This window comes from Elephantulus edwardii, unplaced genomic scaffold (assembly GCF_000299155.1).
Source record: "Elephantulus edwardii isolate Elephantulus edwardi_28Jun2011 unplaced genomic scaffold, EleEdw1.0 scaffold00016, whole genome shotgun sequence".
Lineage (NCBI taxonomy): Eukaryota > Metazoa > Chordata > Mammalia > Macroscelidea > Macroscelididae > Elephantulus > Elephantulus edwardii.
Genome location: NW_006399766.1, coordinates 29,408,702 through 29,428,075, shown reverse-complemented (window position 1 = coordinate 29,428,075; position 19,374 = coordinate 29,408,702). Strand labels below are relative to the sequence as shown.

At 41.2% G+C, this 19,374-nt stretch overlaps 1 protein-coding gene across 3 annotated transcripts in view; it reads right to left on the bottom strand.

Annotated features, from left to right (window-relative positions):
* Positions 1-8,364: 8,364 nt before the first annotated feature.
* The window catches only part of FMR1 (fragile X mental retardation 1), a 33,961-nt gene continuing 22,951 nt past the window's right edge, over positions 8,365-19,374 (bottom strand). Inside the window, exons 11-15 of one of the 3 annotated variants that reach the window (XM_006881836.1) lie at positions 18,521-18,607; positions 14,738-14,933; positions 13,110-13,292; positions 12,834-12,916; positions 8,365-10,814 (exon numbers count right to left, since the gene is read on the bottom strand). In XM_006881836.1, coding sequence (XP_006881898.1) covers positions 10,653-10,814; positions 12,834-12,916; positions 13,110-13,292; positions 14,738-14,933; positions 18,521-18,607 — 711 coding nt within the window. In that variant the 3' untranslated portion in view covers positions 8,365-10,652. The remainder of the gene's footprint in view (positions 10,815-12,833; positions 12,917-13,109; positions 13,293-14,737; positions 14,934-18,520; positions 18,608-19,374) is intronic. The other 2 variants (XM_006881837.1, XM_006881838.1) reach the window with 2 other exon arrangements.

Genomic DNA, 19,374 nt, shown 5'->3' with positions numbered 1-19,374 from the left:
TAGTGCAATATTCAGAGTTTCTTCTGACATCCGTTTTGGTCTTTTCTTCCTCTTCTGTCTTTGTAATGAACGTTTGCACTCTTCTTGGATGATACCCTTGATATCCTCCCACAACTCATCTGGTCTTCACTCATTCGTGTTCAAGGCCTCAAACCTGTTCTGGAGATGGTTCTGAAATTCAGGTGGGATATACTCAGAGTTATATTTTGGTTCCTGTGGATTCGGTTTCATTTTCCTCAGCTTCAGCTTGAACTTGCATAGGAATAGTTGGTGGTCTGTTCCACAATCACCTCCGGGCCTAGTTTTCACAGCTGATATTGAGCTTCTCCAGTGGTTCCTTCCACAGATGTTTTCTATATGATTCCTATGCATACCATCAGGTGAGATCTGCATACCTGTTATGAATCATACTTGGTCATGATTCTTTTATATACTAATGTATTCTATTGGCCAGGATTTTGTTAAGTAATTTTTGTGTCTGTGTTCATCAGAGATATTGGCACATAGTTTTCTTTGTCGATATTGTATTTGTCTGATTTGTGGTATTAGAGTTTTGCTTGCTTCATAGAATGTCTCTGGGAGTGTTCCCTCTTTTTCAGTTTTTTAAAATAATTCAAGTAGAATTTGTCTCTCTCCACCTCACTCTCTCCATGGTCCAACTATCCCACCACTGTTGTCTTCATTGTGACAGCTCTCTTTCACATCTAGGATGTTCCCAGCACAGAGGCTTTTGATCTAAAAGATACTCTGTGGTCCACTCTTCTTGTTAATAGTGTCTGGGGGAGGGGGACAAAACCCACAGAGGATTGGCCTCACCATGTCCATGAAGCAATTTCTTCAATGGAATAAAAGTCAGTAAATTCCTTTGGGCAGATTTTCAAATCACTGTTGGCAAGAGTTCACTACCATGGTGACAGATGCATAGCAACCCTCCTTTTGTTTCTGAGGCTATAAATCTTTACCGAAGGAGACTTCCCATCTTTCTCCTGAAAAACTCATTATTGTTATGTGCGATCTAGTCAAATACGATTTATAGAAACCCTGTGAATAATGACTGTGAACCTTGCCCTATCATGAGCCAACTTAACCATCTCTAACACACTTGCCCTACCCTGAGCCAACCTCATCACCTCTAACACACTTGACTCCATTGCTACAATCACTATGTCAATCCATCTCATCCAGGGTCTTCCTCTCCTGCACTGACTCTCCACCCTTCCAAGCATGATGTCCTTCTCCAAGGACTATCCCCTCCTGAAAATATGACCATAGTATGTGAGACAGAATTTCAAAATCCTTGGCTGCTCTCTAGGATAAACCTGTTTGTTCTCTTGGCAGTCAGTGGTATGTTCGATATTCTTTTCCAACACCACAGCTCAAAGGCATGGATTCTTCTTCTGTCATCTGTATTCACTGTCCAGCTTCCAAATGCATAGCAAGGATCGAGATCATGTCTTGGATCAGGCACACCTTATTATTTAGACTGCCATTGTTGCTCTTTAGCACTCTAGAGAGGTCCTTGGCAGCAGATTTTCCAAGTCCAACTTGTCTTTTGATTTCCTTACCACTAGTGGCAAGGATGTTTTTGTGGATCCAATCAGGAAGAAATTGTTCACAACTTCAATCCCTTCTCCATCATGATGCTTCGTATTGGCCCAGTGGTGAGAATATTTGTCTTCTTGATATTGAGATGCAATCCATATTGAAGTCTGTGGTCCTTGATCTTCTGCAGCAAGTGCTTCAGGTCCTCACTTTAGGCAAGAAAGGTTGTGGCATCTGCATTAACACAGGTTGTTGATGAGTCTTTCTCCAGTCCTGATTCTTCTTCATAAATTCCAGCTTTCATACGATCTGTTCAGCATGTAGATTGAAAAGATATGAAAAAAGGATACAACACTCACACTCGTTTCATGATTTTAGCCATGCAGTGTTTCCTTGCTCTGTTCCGATGCCTGTTTCCTGGTCTAAGTATACAGGTTTCTCGTGAGTACAATCAGGTGTTCTAGGATTCCCATTCTTCTCAATGGTAGCGACAGTTTGTTGTGATCCACACAGTCAAATGTTTTTGTATAATTGATAAAATGTAAACAGACATTTTTCTGGCACTACTATCTGCTTTCAGCCATTCTGCCTTTCTGCTTGATCTCTTTGTTAAAGAACACCAGGTTGAAAGTAGAATTCAGACATTCATCTCTACCAGGTAATCTGCAGGAGAAACCTGGGCAGTCTCTGTTGGTAAAGCATTACAGCCTTAGAAACAAAAGGTGGGTTGCTTTGAATTGGAATCTCCTTGATGGCAGTGGGCTTGGCGTTTATTGCCATATTAATTGGCCAATTTGTTGGAAGATTATGGCCCAGTCACTCTGTGGGAACTGAGACAGCCTTGCTGGAAAGGCCACATAAATTCATTCATCACACCATGATACTGTCATTTGTGTACCCATCTAGCAGGTCAGTGTACTACTCTGTGCATGAATTCAGTGTGACAAAGGGAACAGTAACATGGCCTAATCAAAGGCGTTGACAGCACCTGCAGTGATGAGACCACGTCTTTGCTGTTAAGTTAAACCAACTCTCAGTTTTGACAGAGAAATTCATTTCCTATGGACTTGATCAAGTCCAAGAATACCAATTCCTTGGGCTCCTATGTCTGCCAAGGATAGGTTAACTTCTATTCCACCCATGTTATAGGCCACATTTGGTGGTGGTGGTCGTTGCCTTCGAGTCACGACTCATAGTGACCCTCTGAACAACAGCTCTGAACCCTGGCCTATCCTGTGCCAGCCTCACAATCTCTGACACACTTGAGCCTGTGCTCTAGGCCATACAAACTCGAGCATAATGCTGGCAATCCCTTTGAGGCTATTTGGGGACTAGGTTCCAGGCTCTGTTTGTTTCATATTTGAATAGACTCAAATCTAGATTGAAGTGTCCTTGAGTAGCAAGCAGCTGGTTTCCCAGGTGGTGCAGAGGCCTGTGGGGGTGGGGATGTCTTTGAAATGCTCATTTCAGCTTTTTTCTATGCCCCCTTTTCCAAGGACGTGGGAGACTGGGGGACTTGGCCAGCTGGGCGCCTGATGGCCTTCATTTCCACGTTAATGGTCTCCCTTGCATTAGTTTTCTCATGGGACATTTTTAATGGCTGCTCTAATATCAGGATTTTTGTTTCCTGTACTCGTATGTTCTCTCTGAAACTTCTTTAACATGACTTGGGTCATCCATCAGCCTGCTTTTCCCCATCCACTTCCTTACCGCTGGAGACCAGAACCAGTGGTCTGCCGAAACAGTCTCCGAGTGAAGATGTAATTTTATTATGCTTGCAGAGATCTGGGGCAGCTACTGGGTCTATTTCTCTTCTCCTTTCACATAGGGTATAAAAGTCACACACCCCCAAACACCAGTTCCCATCTACTCTTACTCATGGTGATGCCAACAATGTGAGAGTCAGACTGTTCCACAGAGTTTTCAAGGACAGATTTTTTGGAAGCAAATGACCAGGCTTTTCTTCTGAGATACTTCTGGGTAGAAACGCTCAACTTTCGGTTAGTGGTTGAGCTTGTTTACAAAGGGATCAGCAGCTCCAAAGCATTGCTTTATCCCTTGCTTTCCCTGATGGATAGTCTCATCATTTCTTCCAGCATTCTCTGAATTAGGGTCACTTGGTCAAGTCTCCAACATACAGAATTTCCAGACCACCATGCTAAAGTGCCACAGTGTCACAAATCAGATATGGCTCTCGTAGGTGTGTTCCACTTTGCACTCAGGATCTCAGGGACTTTCTTTGTGGTTATGGGAATCAAATCAAAATTCCTCTGAATCCTGTTTACAACAGGGCAGGCACTGTTCTCCCTCCCACTGGTAAGGCCAGCTAATGCATTTGGCAATGAAGAACCTCATAGTTGTCACCCAAATGCTCACCCTTCAGCTTCAGGAGTGCATTTTCTGAGCAACTCAATTGACTCTCATGAACATTTCTGGGAGTCCAACTTCCTGTCAGTGTGTTGAGTCCCATCAAGCTGTACCTCAGTTTCCCCAGAAGGCCTCTAGGCAGCACACTGCACAATGACAGGTGTTATAAAGTTAGGCTGTGAGTACTACACGGCACACAGGAGCAATGAATCTGTAAATTATTACCTAGCTTGGGAAGGACTGGAGAGCATTATGCTGAGTCAACTGACTTAATCCCACAAGGACAAATATTGTATAAAATTGTTACTGTAGACCTAAGTATGAGGATCCGGTGGGGGGACTGAAAGCAGAGGGGTGAGGATATGCCAGGGGGTGGTGGTGGATTAATCATGGGATTGTACAATTTGATGGAGGGTGAAGGAAATTGGAAGAATCTGTTCTGAACAATGTATTCGAACTTTGTAAATAAACTAGTATAATAAAATCAATGTTAAGGCTGCATCAACTGTTTTGATGTCACTTAGGATAAAGGTTCATTCGTCTCACCTTTTCATTTCAGGCACCCAAGGTCTGGCAGACGTGTAAGGGAATCAACCTTTTCTGTCCCATTCTGCCTTAAGTGGTAACCATTCAGGTCTTCTGTGGCACATGGTCACCAGTGATTTTAGCTTGGCCAGGTCTCCCTTCAGGGGATGTCATCTAATCCCTTTGACAAGTTTCCCAAAAGCCTGAGCTGTCAGGGATGAAATTTACCTCTTGTGGGGGCCCTATCTGTGGCTGAAGCCAAACCCCACAACCATCATTAAGTATACATGCATAAGGAAAACACTGGCCTCTCCATTTCATTTGCTTCATAGATGTCCAAGAACCCGAGCAAAGAGTTGTCAGGCTGATGAATAGCATCTCACAAAGTGCACAGCCTGCCAGGAAAAGGGGCATATCAAGCTGGCAGCCCAAGCAGGCTGAATCAAGCTACCAGCTCTTCAAGGTGTTGTCTGAGGCTGCTAGCTGCAGGTACCTTGTGGGAAGCTGGACTGGGGCTGCGGGACGGGACGGAGGAGCTTGCACCTGGCAAGCCAGCTGGTGGGACATGCATGCACCCCTCCTGTGAGCAGCTGGAACCCACCTGTCCCTCCACACTTCCCTAAGTGTAAAGGGGACCCAAACTATTCCCAGGCTCCCCAAACCACAATCTTACTCTGTAACATGGCACCCCACCAGCAGAGGTGAAGTGCTAAGTTATTAACTAATGAAGTTCAAAACCTTCTATCAGCCTCTCTGAGGGGAGAACAATGTCACAGTCGGCTTCTATAATCTATAGGGAAATTCTACTTAAAAGATCTGTGAGCTGGAATCACCAGAAACAGCCATTTGGGGACTTTGTTCCAAGTTTAAGCCCTGCTTGCTGAAACTGAGGAGGACCTGAAGCACTTGCTGCAGAAGGTCAAGGACTGCAGCCTTCAATATGGATTGAAGCTCAACATCAAGAAAACAGATTCTCACCACTGGGCCAATTGACAGCATCAATATGGATGGTGAAGAGATTGAGATATTTAACAGTTTGTTTACTTGGTTCTACAGTCCACACTCTTGGTACCAGCAGCCAGGAAATCAAGACAAATTGCATTGGAAAAGTGAGCTGTCAGGGACCTCTCAAGAGTACTGAAGAGCAACGACGTCAGGCTGGAGACTTAAAGCGCACCTGATCCCGGCTAGTCTTTGCAATTAATTATGTGCTATGCATCGGAGAGTTGGACAGTGACTAGGGATGATAGAGAATTGATGCCTTTGAGCTGTGGTGCTGGAGAAGAGTGTTGAATATACCATGGACTGCTAGGAGAAAAAACAGGTTTGTCCTGCAGAGGGTGAAACCAGAATGCTCCTTGGAGTCAAGGATTCTGAAGCTTCGTCTAACATACTTTGGGCATGTTGCAAGAAGGGACCAGTCCTTGGAGAGGGACATCATGCTTGGGAGGGTGGAGGGACAGTGCAGGGGAGGAAGACCCTCAATGAGATAGATTGGTTTTATGATTGGGGTGGTGGGAGTAGGTGTGTCGGAGACAGCGAGGTTGGCACAGGATAGAGCAGAGTTTAGGGCTCTTTTACGTAGGGTCACTATGAGTTGCAGGTGACTCGACGGCACGTAACAACAAAGCCCCTTTCTGACTCCCATCACACTGTTTGTTCTGCACCTTAGCATTCACCATACCATACACTGGGACAGGCCATTAACTCATCACTTGATGTGGATCTTCTCTCTGTCCTCCCAAGACACCTGTGCAGGAGCAGATACAGGGAGTGTATTTCATGAGAACCAGGTGAAATCAGACGGGTGGTTCCTCACCACATACTCTGAAGCTTTCCCCACATGAAACACATGCACTTTATTACTGTGTGCAGAACCTCGGAGTCTTAGCAGCCAGGTGACCCTGAAGAACTGGGAACTCAGAGAAGTGCCTTCTCCAGCAACAGAGCTGACTTACTGCCTGGTCGGTGGTAGTGGAGTTCTGGCTCCTTCCCTGTACAACCGTGCTCTACCTTGAACTCTGAATGGTGTGTGTTCCTTTGTGCACAAGTGCCACCTCTTACAGGGCCTGATCCCCCAAGGGAAATTTGACAAGGACGCTTTCACTTATACCAAGAGGCTAAAAAGCTGTACTGGGGCTTCCTTTTCCTTAGCATAAGTCTTCAGAGTTGTGTATGATAGTGAGTAATATATCCTAGGGAGCACTGCCTAGTGGCAGGAAGCTGCACTGCAATCCAGAAGGCCCGCAGTTTGAATCCACCAGCGGCTCCGCGGGAGGATGGGCAGTCTCCCATGTGATAAACTGCCTCAGAAAACCCGCCTCTTTCCAGCATGCTCTAACCACTTCTTGTTGACACAATCTTCTGTCCTTCCAATTTTCAACCTTCCCACGTTATCAATGGTGTGGTAAGAAATCAGTAGGAAGGTCTTTATGCACTCTACTTTGAAATATCGTCTTTAATCATTTAGCAAATGCAATTTCAAAGACTTTTTAAATGCCTCCAATATAAAACTTCCAAGCACTTAAAAACAACAACAAAAAAACCCCACCAAAACCAACCCTCTTATTTTCTCTCATTTCTTTGTGGAAAAATTCTCCTGAGACAAATAACCTTTTCAGAAGGCCTCCAATACACATACAGAAAAAAAGGACGTCAAGATTTAAATACTGCAGGCTCATGAAATCTTTTGAGCCACTCGTGACCACTGCACATTCTGAATACCTAGTTATGGTCAGAATCAGCTCCTCACGTGGAGTGAGTCCAGGGGACTCTCCAACCCCCTCTAGCTACTTGGCCAGAAAAGTCTGGAGATTTGTGTGAAAGAAGGGAGAACTGCCACGATCTGATCATTTCTACTGACCCAGCTCTCGTGCAGCCTGGCTCTGTGAAGAATTCCAGCAGAGCCCAGAGCCAAGCAGAACAGGAGATCAGAGAAGCAGACAGGTGGCAAAGGACAAGGTGGACCAGCGGAGACTGCTGGGGTTACTTGCAGCAGTCATCTCAGGCCCCCAGCCCACTACAAACCTGTCATTTATTACTGTGATGTTGATATAAAAAAATTTTTTTCCACTACACAGACACAATTGTTTCAAATGTTTATGTGAGCACAGGCAAGGCTATGTGTTTAATATGGTTTAGTTACATTCTCCATAAGAAGAAACTGGGCTGAACCCGTACAACTAGGAACATTATTACAACAAGAATTATTTTCAAATGTTTTTGGTTTTGCCTTAAAGGAACATCAAAGATTATTTGGAAGGTCTATATGCTGTAGGGAGCTCTGGTGGCAAGAAATTGCACTGAAATCCTGAAGGCACAAAGTTCAAACTCACTAGCTGCTCTGCAGGAGAAAGATGGGAAATCTCCCGAACAAGTAACTGCCTCTGACAACCTGCCTGAGGGTCAGCTATGGGTCAGTTCCGACTCAATGGCACACAACAATACGCTTTAGAGGGCTCTGGTGGCCTAGTGGTAAGGAATTGCAATGGCAACCTAAAGGTAAATGGTTCAAATCTACCAGCTGCTCCGTGGGAGAAAGATGGGCAATCTCCTCCAATGTGATTAACTGCCACTGAAAACCTACTGGAGGGTCAGCTAAGGACCGGCTCCAACTCTATGGTACAGGGTACACCACAACAACGTGCTTTATAGAGCTCTGGTGGCCGTGTGGTAAGAAGCTGCACTGCAATCCCAAAGTCACACAGTGTGAATCCTCAGGAGAAGGCTGGGCAGTCTCCTCAGGTGCAATTAAGAGCCTCTGAAAACTCTTTGGAGGGTCAGCCTGAGTCAGCACCGACTCGACAGCACACAACAAAACTATATGCTTTGTACAATAAAAACTTATCCCCACTGAAGCGGATTTTTTTTTAACATACGTTAAGATTTCAAACCAGGAGCAAACATCTGTCAGACTGATTTTTGCTTTTACATAAGTGCAACTTTTTAATAAAAATTTACATCTAGATAAACAATCTTCAGAGTTCTGAAACTTTAATAAGATTTTAAAAACATCATGACTTTGAACTGAAAAACATTACACGTTTAGCACACAAATATTGTAATATGAATCAACTTCAACTCCATTTGAAAACGTGAATCAAATTACAGTTTTAGAAGTTAGTAATTCACATTTAAGCAAGTTAGCGCCTTGCTGAAGTCAGCCTTTGTAAAAAATAGACTTAGTGCATATTATAATGGTACAATGTATTTTTATACCATTCTGTTGATTTTTTGTTCACTTTCTTAAACAATATTAAGTTCTTGAAAACTGGTAGAGAACAGCTAACTTCCTATGATGGGAAATTTCCAATGGTAACAGTTAACTTTTGTAACAGAACACTTTCTATAGATGTCTTTTCCTACCTTAAAATTTTAAAAGCAATCATTTGTAAGGATTGCATCAACATCAATTTAGCAGAGGAAGATCAAACTTTATTGAAACTGCTTGCATACAAAATATATTGCACTATAACCAAACAAATGTCAACATAAAATCCAATCTGTTGTAGCTAATATGTACAGAGAATATTGCCCAAGAGCAGTTACATTACAAGGTCATTCTACCTTGGTTAATTATCTACAGTATTTTAAACCCAACAGCTTACAGATGATGTGTGCAAGGTACCAATTTCTGTTTTCAAAATCTATACATTCCCCAAATAAATAACTAGAAATCAACATTAATGTTTGGCAATACTTTTAAAAGACTTTTTTTAATATTTGTTAAATCATGTGCAGTTTGTTGCCGTTTTTATATGCTTATTTGTATGCAAGGAAAAGTAATTGTAAAATGAAAATTCAAAGAAACAAACTCACAAAATACATCAGAGGCAGAACATCAGTTTGTACGGCTCTGTACAGATTCAGCAGTACCCCTAACTCGGAGTTATTTTTATTTATTTTTTTAAGAAAAATATAACATCTTTGAAGGTCCTTCACATATTTTTTCCTCAGTAAATTTCATTCTTTTGCTCAACAAAATAAAAAACAAAACTGAAACCCAACACACTTAAAAAAAAAAGACCCCCAAAAATAACAAAAAGGGGAAGAAAAACGGATTATTTGTTAATCAAGTCTAATCTGCTTTCCAATTCTGCTTATACATTAAACCTTGTATTTCAAACTCTACAAAACATTTGGCCTGCTTCCAATGTTTCTTAGACAAAGTATCTGTACTTCACAGGATTATTTATACACACATGGAAATGACCTTCCTATCTCCCCAAAATAAGCTTGAAATGAAAATATGAAAAAGTTCACAAAACTTGGGGAAGGGGGAAAAAAGGCTCTACGTTAAAATTGGTCATCAGGCCAAAGAGCAGGCATACCCTCCCAACTTTCAACCTAGTCAAAACAGTTAACTTGCTTTCAAATGAAGACAGTTACTTCTTCTCCTGTCTAAACTGAAAAATTACACATCCCTTCAATAACACTACTTGTTGAACTTCAGTGCAACAAAAACAAAAACAAATCTTATTCTTTATACTGCCTAACCTGATGTTTATGTAAGGAAAAAAAATATGGGAAGCATGCATTCTTCTATAAGTACTAATGTTTGACAGGGTTTGCTACATCTTTAACATTTAGTGTTTCCAACTTATCTTCCCTGAACTCTGCATCCAAATATAATATTCCTACCTGCCAAGATATAAAAAAGGCACAGATCATACAACTTTTTTTGCTAATGAAAATGACAAATGTCACATCACACACATTTCAGGGCCCACCAAAATACTGGAAAGGTGGACCAAAACATAAACTGACACAGGACATGAAATGACATAGCATTTCACGGTGACTTCTATAGGACATTGAAAACAGAAGTCTAATATTTCCATAAATGCTATTTATTTAGAAAAACTGAAATGTCTTGGTGAGTTACCAAGTCATTGCAGGAAAATGGACCAAATGAACAAGGAGCTTAGTACTTAAAAAAACCCAAAAACCACAACAAACAAAAGTCTTGTCCAGAAGTGCTAGAGTCCAGGAGTAGACTCAAAGCAGTATTTTAGGATTCAAGGTATTTTTGTATGCAAATCTGAAAATTGTTGCTATGGCCAATAACAACAACAGCAACAGAAAGTTAACAGAATTTGTGTTCATTTCATGCCCTGTGCCATCTTGCCTACTATTTGTCTTTGGCCTAACAAAGTTTTCTAACATGGAATAAGAATTACGGAAATGGTATAGGAAATATAACTTGAGGATAATGCAGTTTAGGGGACTCCATTCACGAGTGGCTGCTGACCATCCCCGCTGTCCGGCTTGTCTTTCTTCTGGTTACGATCTTTACCCGTGCGCGGCCGGTTACCTTCACTGGAGGTATTCTGTAATGTTTTAGTGTGGACACTCCTTTCATTATTGCAGTCAACTCTGATCTAAAACAAGTTACATGTGTTATATACATAGACCATAGCCTACTGTATTCTGTAATTGGCCTGACAAGAAAATACATTCCATCAGTTTAAAGGGAAAATGGAAGGTGGGAAGAGAAGTGCAAGAGACTGAATTAAGGTTGGCTCTCTTTATGGCTTAAGATTTTAAAACCTTCTTTACTGGAACACATGGGAAATCTCACTGCATCCAAAATTAAGATTAAAAACTCACAATCCTACTGTGTTCTAAGCAGAAAAAAAAAACAGTAAGAACCAGTTACAATGACTTCTTATTACTCATCACCAGAAGATGCACATGCCTATAACATTAGAATCCAAAACGGACAGTTCATTCTCAAAAGATTGTGCAACCCAGGAGAAAAGAACAAATTAAGCCTTTCTATTCAGATTTTGCCAGGATCAGAACTCACTTAGAATTCACTTAGGAGCTAGCCCTTAGTTTCCTGCACTTTTCAATCTATAAAAGGTATGGCAGACTTTCTCCATACGAAGGGCTCATCATCATCAGTAGATAAATGAGAGATGGCCTACCTTCCAGTAGCCAGTATTTTTTATTTTAGAGCAGCAATTCAGGTGTGCACATAATATTAACTTGGAGAGTAAAAACACTACAGGAGAAACTTGAAGAAAGTAAGTTGTGAACTGGAAATCTGGGAGACTGGAAAAATGCTTTTCAACAATAATATTCTAAGATCTGAGAACAGTTTCTGTGGTATCACTGAACACTTAAATGCTAGCAGAATTCCAGAGGCTGTGCAAAAGATCAGACCGACCACTGGAGCCCGAAACTACAATTACTGATCTGTTTCAAGGACAAATGCTAACTAGACTCTAAATGTTTCACTGTCATTTCTTAGTGTGTTTAACTGTTGGGCTGGGGTGTGTTTTTAAATGTTTGGCTGTCAAAAGTTCAGTGTTCAAATTTGCATCTACTTTTCCTTACACACAAAACATGTTCATTTTTTAAAAAATCCAGTATTCCATTTCAATTCTAAATATAACTATAAATGTGCACCCTTTTAAACAACATGATCAGATTGTCCAGTTAATCAAGCATGCCATTTAGAATGGGCAATTACACAACTGATGATACATAAATATCTTAAGTCTTTGTAATACGTACATTACTTCGCCAATCTTTTTATCTAGGTCCAAGGTCTTTTCTATGCTGGTCCTTAAGAACCTGTCAATAGTTAACACCTACTCAGAATTGCTATTAATTCTAGTAAATATTCAACTTTAAAAAAAAAAGTATCTCTCACTAATATTGGGTGTTGGTCCCAAGCCAATCCAGTCAGGAAGGGATCCCTTAATATCTGGATTAAGAATTTAGAGTTAAAGAAGTATAGGACTGCTCAGACTCTGGGAATCACACACCATTCCACTACTTCCCAGGCACATGACCCTGGGCAAAGGCCTGACCTATCTAGGCTTCAGTTTATTCACTTTCTAAAATGAACAAAGCTCCTTCCCTCAGTGGGCTACTGTAAGATTCAATGAGCCAAAACACACAATGTACTTAGCAAAGGGCTTGAAGTGCTCAGGAAGACTTTGAAATAATTTAACTATGGGATCTGTGCAGCTGACTGAGACTGCTATTCAAATGAGAGTGGAGTCTAAGGACAGACTCCAACTGTCAATGTACCCGCTGAACAGCGTTAGCCCTGCCATGCATGCCAAGTCAGGGGAGCTATTCTCGCCCTTCATGTCCACGAAGAGAAAAGGCTCAGTACACCCAAGATCCGCCTGGGAAACCACCAGTGTGGTATTGATCTTAAAATCACAATGTGGTGGTCAAAGTCTTCACAAAAACCTAAACCACAGTGTCTCCAGAAACATCCTGGCATGTGTATACTTATCAAGGAGGACTAATATCACCCACAACTGTAATGTTGAGGGGAAACAGTTCAGAGATACCAAATGTATCATCCTTCACCATGTTTTCAAATCTCAACCTAGTATATTCCAACAGCTGAGATGAGGAGAAGCCTGCAGGTTTACCTGAAGGGTTCCATCTGCTGTTCTTCCTTTAGCCTCCCTTGGGTTGCGTGGACGATTATCCGTTCGAGGGTGATCGTCGTTTCCTATGGCAACATGTAGAAAAGGTCCAACAGTTACTGATTTTGCAATGCACAGTCTCTATATATTTCTGCCAAAGAACTGAAAACGTGATCAACAGGTTCCAGTTATACTGTGCTAAATAAACTAGCAGGTGATCGTGGAGCATCAGCTGGTTCATATTCACCTCTATTTTGTAAGCAATGAGAGTTGCTGTACCTTTGAAGCCTCCTCCACGCCCTCGTCCTCCCTGTCCTCTTCCTCCGCCGCCCCGCCGTCGCCCGTCTCCTCTGCGCAGAAAGTTCTCCCTCTCTTCCTCTGTTGGAGCTAATGACCAATCACTGAGTTCGTCTCTGTGGTCAGATTCTGTTTCAGAAGCATTTGATGCTTCAGAATTAGTTCCTATCGAGAGTTAAAAGTTATATACCATTGTCCGACTTAAAAAAAATTTAGGTTAACAGAAGCTTCCAGAGTCGTTTCAGGGGTAATCCAACACTTATCCCAACTTAGAAATAAGCCCATCAAGGAGTACTACCAACTTGCACTTTGTAAAACAAATACTTTTAAATTCAAAACGAAGGGCTTTCAAGGTATGAGATCATCTTGATTATAAACCTTTTTGGTTCTTATTTAAAAAATAAAAACTATCTTATTAGCCACCTAAGTTCAAACCTGTGTGTGCCACACCATTAAACAGCTGTGCTCCTGTCTACTCCAGTTAAACGCAACACCTTGTCAACAGCATCTCAATAAAGAGAGCTCCTTTCAATGTGCTTGGCTCAGGGCAAAGAGAATATGCACTTTCTGGTCAACGCTAGGAGAATGGCAAATAAGGCCACATGGCACCTGTCTCAAGGAAAGGTCTCTTGGGGGTGCAGGGAGTTCACCCACCTGGCCTAGCTTTAGGGGAACATGACTGTCTAAGGCTTGGTCCACCACTTTCCTTCCCACTCCCAGGGGAACAAGTGACTGTGAATAAAGGCTACACGACTACAAACAGGCTCATGGTGTCTAAGAAGACCAATGACTTAGGAGCTAGTGAGAGTATGGGAAAGAGCTCCCAAGTGTGGAATTCATGTACAAATAGAGCAGGTGCAGAGGTTCTGATCAAGGTTGGCCTTAGGAGCAGGGATCTGGTGTCCGGCTCCAGAATATCAACTCTGCTACCTCCCTCTCTTCCTTTGTTGGAGCTAACGACCAATTACAGCTTCATCACTACAGCTTCATTCCTGTGGATCTTGAAGTGTTCCCTTTTGAAAGGCAAATATTTGTAGAAGTTGCATAGCTGATACATGACTGGGTAAGAAGACAGCAGCACTGGCAGGGTGGCGGGGTCAGAGAGAAGGTGTTAGGAGAGACAAAAGCAGCACTGGCCCAGAGCTGGGGAGGCAAAGAGAAGCCCTGCCTTCACCTTGGCTGTCCCTCGGGCTGACTTGCACTCAGAATCATCTTGAGAGCCACAGGATGCGGGTCCTTGATTTACACAGTCCTCCAGCGAGTGTGACCAGCACATGCCTGACTACGAAAGAGCCACAGTACACACACAGGACAGGGTGCTCTCTAGAGCAGGGCAATCAGGAGCAGCCTGAAGGTGGTCATCAACACACAAGGGCTCAAAGAGTCATCTCCCATGAGAACATGGACAGAACTCACACCTGCCTTGAGAGCTACATGTGTCATTAACAGGCTTTGACTAGAGATGCTTCTTGCACCAAGATTTGACCCACTGTGAATCAGAAATCACGAAATGAGAAACTGTTACAAAGGGGTTCTGGTGAATATTAGAGAATAGCAGCTATTAAATCTAGGAACAGATAAAGTAACTGAGGAAAATGCTTAGTTTGTACCTGAAGTATATCCAGGACCGCGTCTGCCGTGCCCCCTATTTCTGTAAGGTCTACTACCTCGACCCATTCCTTGACCATCATCAGTCACATAGCCTTTGTCCTTATCTGTACGATTTGGTGGTGGTCTAGAACTAGCTCCAATCTGTCGCAACTGCTCATCAATTTGTAATCTCTCCAAACGCAACTGGTCTACTTCCTATTTAAAATATACAAGATAACAGTAAAAATAATTTGACATTTTTTATTTAATACCTTTCTCTTTTTTACCAGATAAAAAGCATACTGGAAAGAATTCAATTTCATTCTAAATTTACAGTAAACACTGTTACACAGATTTATCAGGAAATGGAAAAGGTTTCCTTACAAAGAAAATTGCTATAAATAACAGATTTCTGAAGTCTCAAATTAGAGATACAGCAAAAACCACTCAGCATTAAAATAATATTGAATAAAATGTACAGCTTTTTTATTTTATACTATTATCCAACTCTTTGGTTACTAGGGCAGAGAGACACTCTTGGGACTTTTTGATGAGAAGATATTAGAACAACTCTAAAACGTATGGATACAGATCAATGACATTTAAAGTTTAACTAGCTAACCTTAAAAATCACACAATGTAAATAATCATAATTAATAGATTTGACAGATATCTTTACTTACAAAACACTAAGTCTGGACCATACTGTTTTTAAAGAACGTGCAGGAAGTGCCCAGATTTCAAGTTCTATTCCTAAATCTGTCTCTGACTCTAATTTTATCGAAAATGAACCAGTTAACTATAGTTTGTACCTAAGATCTGTTAGTTAAACATTTGTCTTAGTATAGAAGTGTACCTTTCTAAATTTTTTTTTTATTTTTTTTTTTTATTATTTTTTTGTGCGTGTACCGTCAAATCAGATCTGACTGGTACAGGAGGAGATTGCCCCTCCTTCCCCGGCAGAGCATCTGGTGGATTCGAACCGTGCACCTCTGGGATTGTAGTTGCAGCTTCTTGCCACTAGGCCACCAGAGCTCCCCAGAAGTGTACCTTTCTATATAGGAAGAAACATTTCCAACTGTTCTAAGACATCTTTAACATAATGATACCTGATTAACATAATGATGCAGTAATGTTCTCCTGCTAGTTCCAAAGTGGCACCCATTCTGAACTTCACATGATTTCTTAAGACAATAGACTTTATGGTGTTGGTCCAAAATGCCATTCCCAACCTGAGGACTCCCTGAACACTAAGGTCTCTGGGTGTGATTAGGCAACTAGGAACAATTCTTTTCAATTAGCTGGAAATGTTGATACTCCTTTTATGAAGGGGGCCAAAATAAATTTAACTGCTGACAGAAGAACATTTTATCCTGAAAATGTCTTTAGGACTATGATCCCTAGAATAAGTATGACAAACAGTGTGAACTTAAGGCCATCAACACTCAGTGCTTGCAGTATGTCAAGTTCTGACAATTCCAAAGAGAACTCCACTTCGAAGTTGTGTCCTTCCAGCTCACACTAAATCCCAATTTACTGGACTATATGGCCAGTGCCGAGCTTGGGTAGCACCAGTCAAACAGAACTGTGGTAGGGACTACCTATGTGAACAGTAATTGGAGAAGACTCTGTAAAGCTAACTTCCCAAACTCTTGGTGGTGGCAGCTTCTGGGGAAAAAAAAGGTCAAGTAAGGGGAGCTTCACCTAAGCTTTGACTCACAATTTCTGTCTTACAAAGGGCAAAGGACAGGCTGCAGCTCAGTGAGTGCCTTGCTCCAAAGGTAGAGTTTAAGCTAATATATGAGCTTATTTTGCAAAACCAAACGGTGGTGGTGGTGGTAATGTGCCACCGGCCCATAGCTGACCCTCCCGCAGGTATTCAGAGGTAGCCGACTACTCATCCTGCTTCCATGGAGCAGTAGGTAGCTCCAGTTATGCACTTTGGGGATTGCAGAGCGTATCTGGCAAACCCAAGTGGAAGTTCAGGTTATTCCATTGGGGCAAAGCAGTCACTTTTTAGTGAGAGATGCCAGGCCTGATCAGGGAAGATCTGGTAATGAGAAGAGTAGCAAGAGCTACTGACAGCCAAAGAGTCAACTGTAAAGAATAAATGAAGGGATCAATAAAGAGGATCAGTCAAAAGGACATCCATTTTGATATAATGGATCCCTAACTCACTGAACTTTCCTAAGCTAATATGAAACCCCCCCAAAAAAACATACCATAGGTTATATTAAAAAACACACTCCGGGGAGCTCTGGTGGCCCAGTGGCAAGAAGCTGCATTGCAATCCCAGAGGCGCACGTTCGAATCCACCAGATGCTCTGCCAGGGAAGGAGGGACAATCTCCTCCTGTACCAATCAGATCTGATTTGACGGTGTATACACACACACACACACACACACACACATAATTAAAAAACAAAACAAAACCCACACTCTAAAGAAAAAGGAATACACAAATTAACGGGTATCCTATTGGTGCAAATTTTGCTAACTGAAACCTTGACAGGTTTAGTTACTGACAATCATGAAAATTAATGGAATGCCCTACTAGTCCTCCCTTTTTTTTTTATTTCACTCTTACTGGTATCAGAAAAAGCAAAATCTTAAATTAGCACCACAAATTGTATTATTTTTTAGAATGTGTTTCCCATCACTTGCTATGCATCTGAGAGCTAGGGAACGAATGCAGATGACAGAAGAATTGACGCCTTTGAGCTGTGGTGTTGGAGAAGAGCACTGAACATCCCATGGACGGCCAAGAGAACAAACAGGTGTGTCTTGGAGAGGGTGCAGCTGGAGTGCTCTTTGGAGAGAAGAATGATGAGGCTTCACCTCACATACTTCAGGCATGTTGGAGGGGCTATTTCTTGAAGAGGGACATGTTGGAGAGAAAGACCTTCAACCAGGTGGACTGACACAGTGACTGCCGAAATGGGCTCTTGAGTGTCAGGAAGTGTGAGGACGGCTCAGGATAGAACAGGGTTCAGATCTTTTGTTCATAGGGTTGCTGAGTCATACTCGACTCTACAGCACCTAACATTTAATACAAGCTACACTCCATAGTTTTGATACTTATAGATAGATGCTAACAATAATAGAAGTAAAGATCTTCATTTTATTTCATTTCTTTAGAAAACATTTTGGGCAAAAGGAATATTCAAAATCATGGGATCTAGGGGAGTGACTTGTAGAAATTCTTAATACTTAGTTCAAGGTAAAAACAGACACTAGAAGCAAACCAGAGGACGGCCAACCTCTGCACTCAGCACACCGTGTCACCTCTGGGCTCCTGCTTTCTAGTTTGCGATCTAGAGGAGGCATCACTGAAGCACTAAAGTGAGCATTTACAAAAAAGACAAAGGGAAAATATTTAAACAGAAGACATCATCAAACACTGGGATTTTCTTATGAAACTCTAAGGAAACATAAAAGGGACAACCCAAGGTAAGTACTGAACAGAAGCTGGTTTTAGGGGTGGGGTAAACTCACAAAAGTTAAATCAACTGGATTAAAAGTTTACCACAGGATTACCTAAATTGAAGGCAAGACAATTATAGCTACAAATAAGGGAATTTATTCAAAAATGGGATACTAGTCCTTAAATTTACTATGATGGAAAAATGACTTATGTTTTCACAAAGAATATAAACTGTACCAAGTATTTTCCCTACTGCCTTTTATACAAGTATTCTCTTTTCGATTAGAACGAGTCCTAATTGCTTTACAATTTACTATACAATCTTTTTTTACATTTTAGTACAAAAGGATTAGAAGTTAAAAGTTCTTTCTGTCCTCACCTTTAAATAGTTCAGGTGATAATCCAAAAGAACAGTGGCATTAGCAATGCTGTCCTTTGTGCCCACAAAAACAAATGGTACCATACCCTGAAAAAAAAAATTGCAACAATGATTCTACAGAATCAATGACGGGTTAGTCTGAGCAATGTAAATACTGACTAAATTCCTAGCACAAGGTACAGCAAACGGTAGGAACACAAATGTATCGTGGGGTAGGGGGAGGTCAATCAACAAATGAAAACAAAAATCATTCCCATATTTTAGACAACTACTATGATAAAGACAGACCAATAAAGCAACCTGGTTATTATGGTTTAACGACTACTAGTAAATGTTGGCAAAATCACAAATTATTTAACTCAAATTATATAAGCTTTAAAATGAGCTACACAAACAAAATTAATACATAAAATGGCTCTAAGGCATAGATTTTCATCTAGAATAAAATCTTTTCAAAGACAATCAGAATTACATATGAAAGACACAGAAGTAAAGACAAAGCTGATTTTCCTAATCAAGTCAATATGGTACAAAAAACAAAACCACAATAAAAAAAGGAATGTGCTGAAGAATTAATCTGTAAAAAAAAAAAGACCCTAGGCACCTCCATGAGCACATAAACTGGCAAGCCCCCATATAAGTTGAACTGAAATGCAAGTTTTATGAAGGGTTGTTGTTGACAACCATCAAGTCAAGCACAACTCATAGCGACCCTATGAACAAAAGCCTTGAAGACTTTTTATAACTATCATCATTTATCAAAGTTCTTAGAGTTTCTAGAGGCATGTTATAAAGGGTAGATTTTTTTTAAAAATGTACTAAAATGTTCTGACTCATCAATATAAATCAGAAAA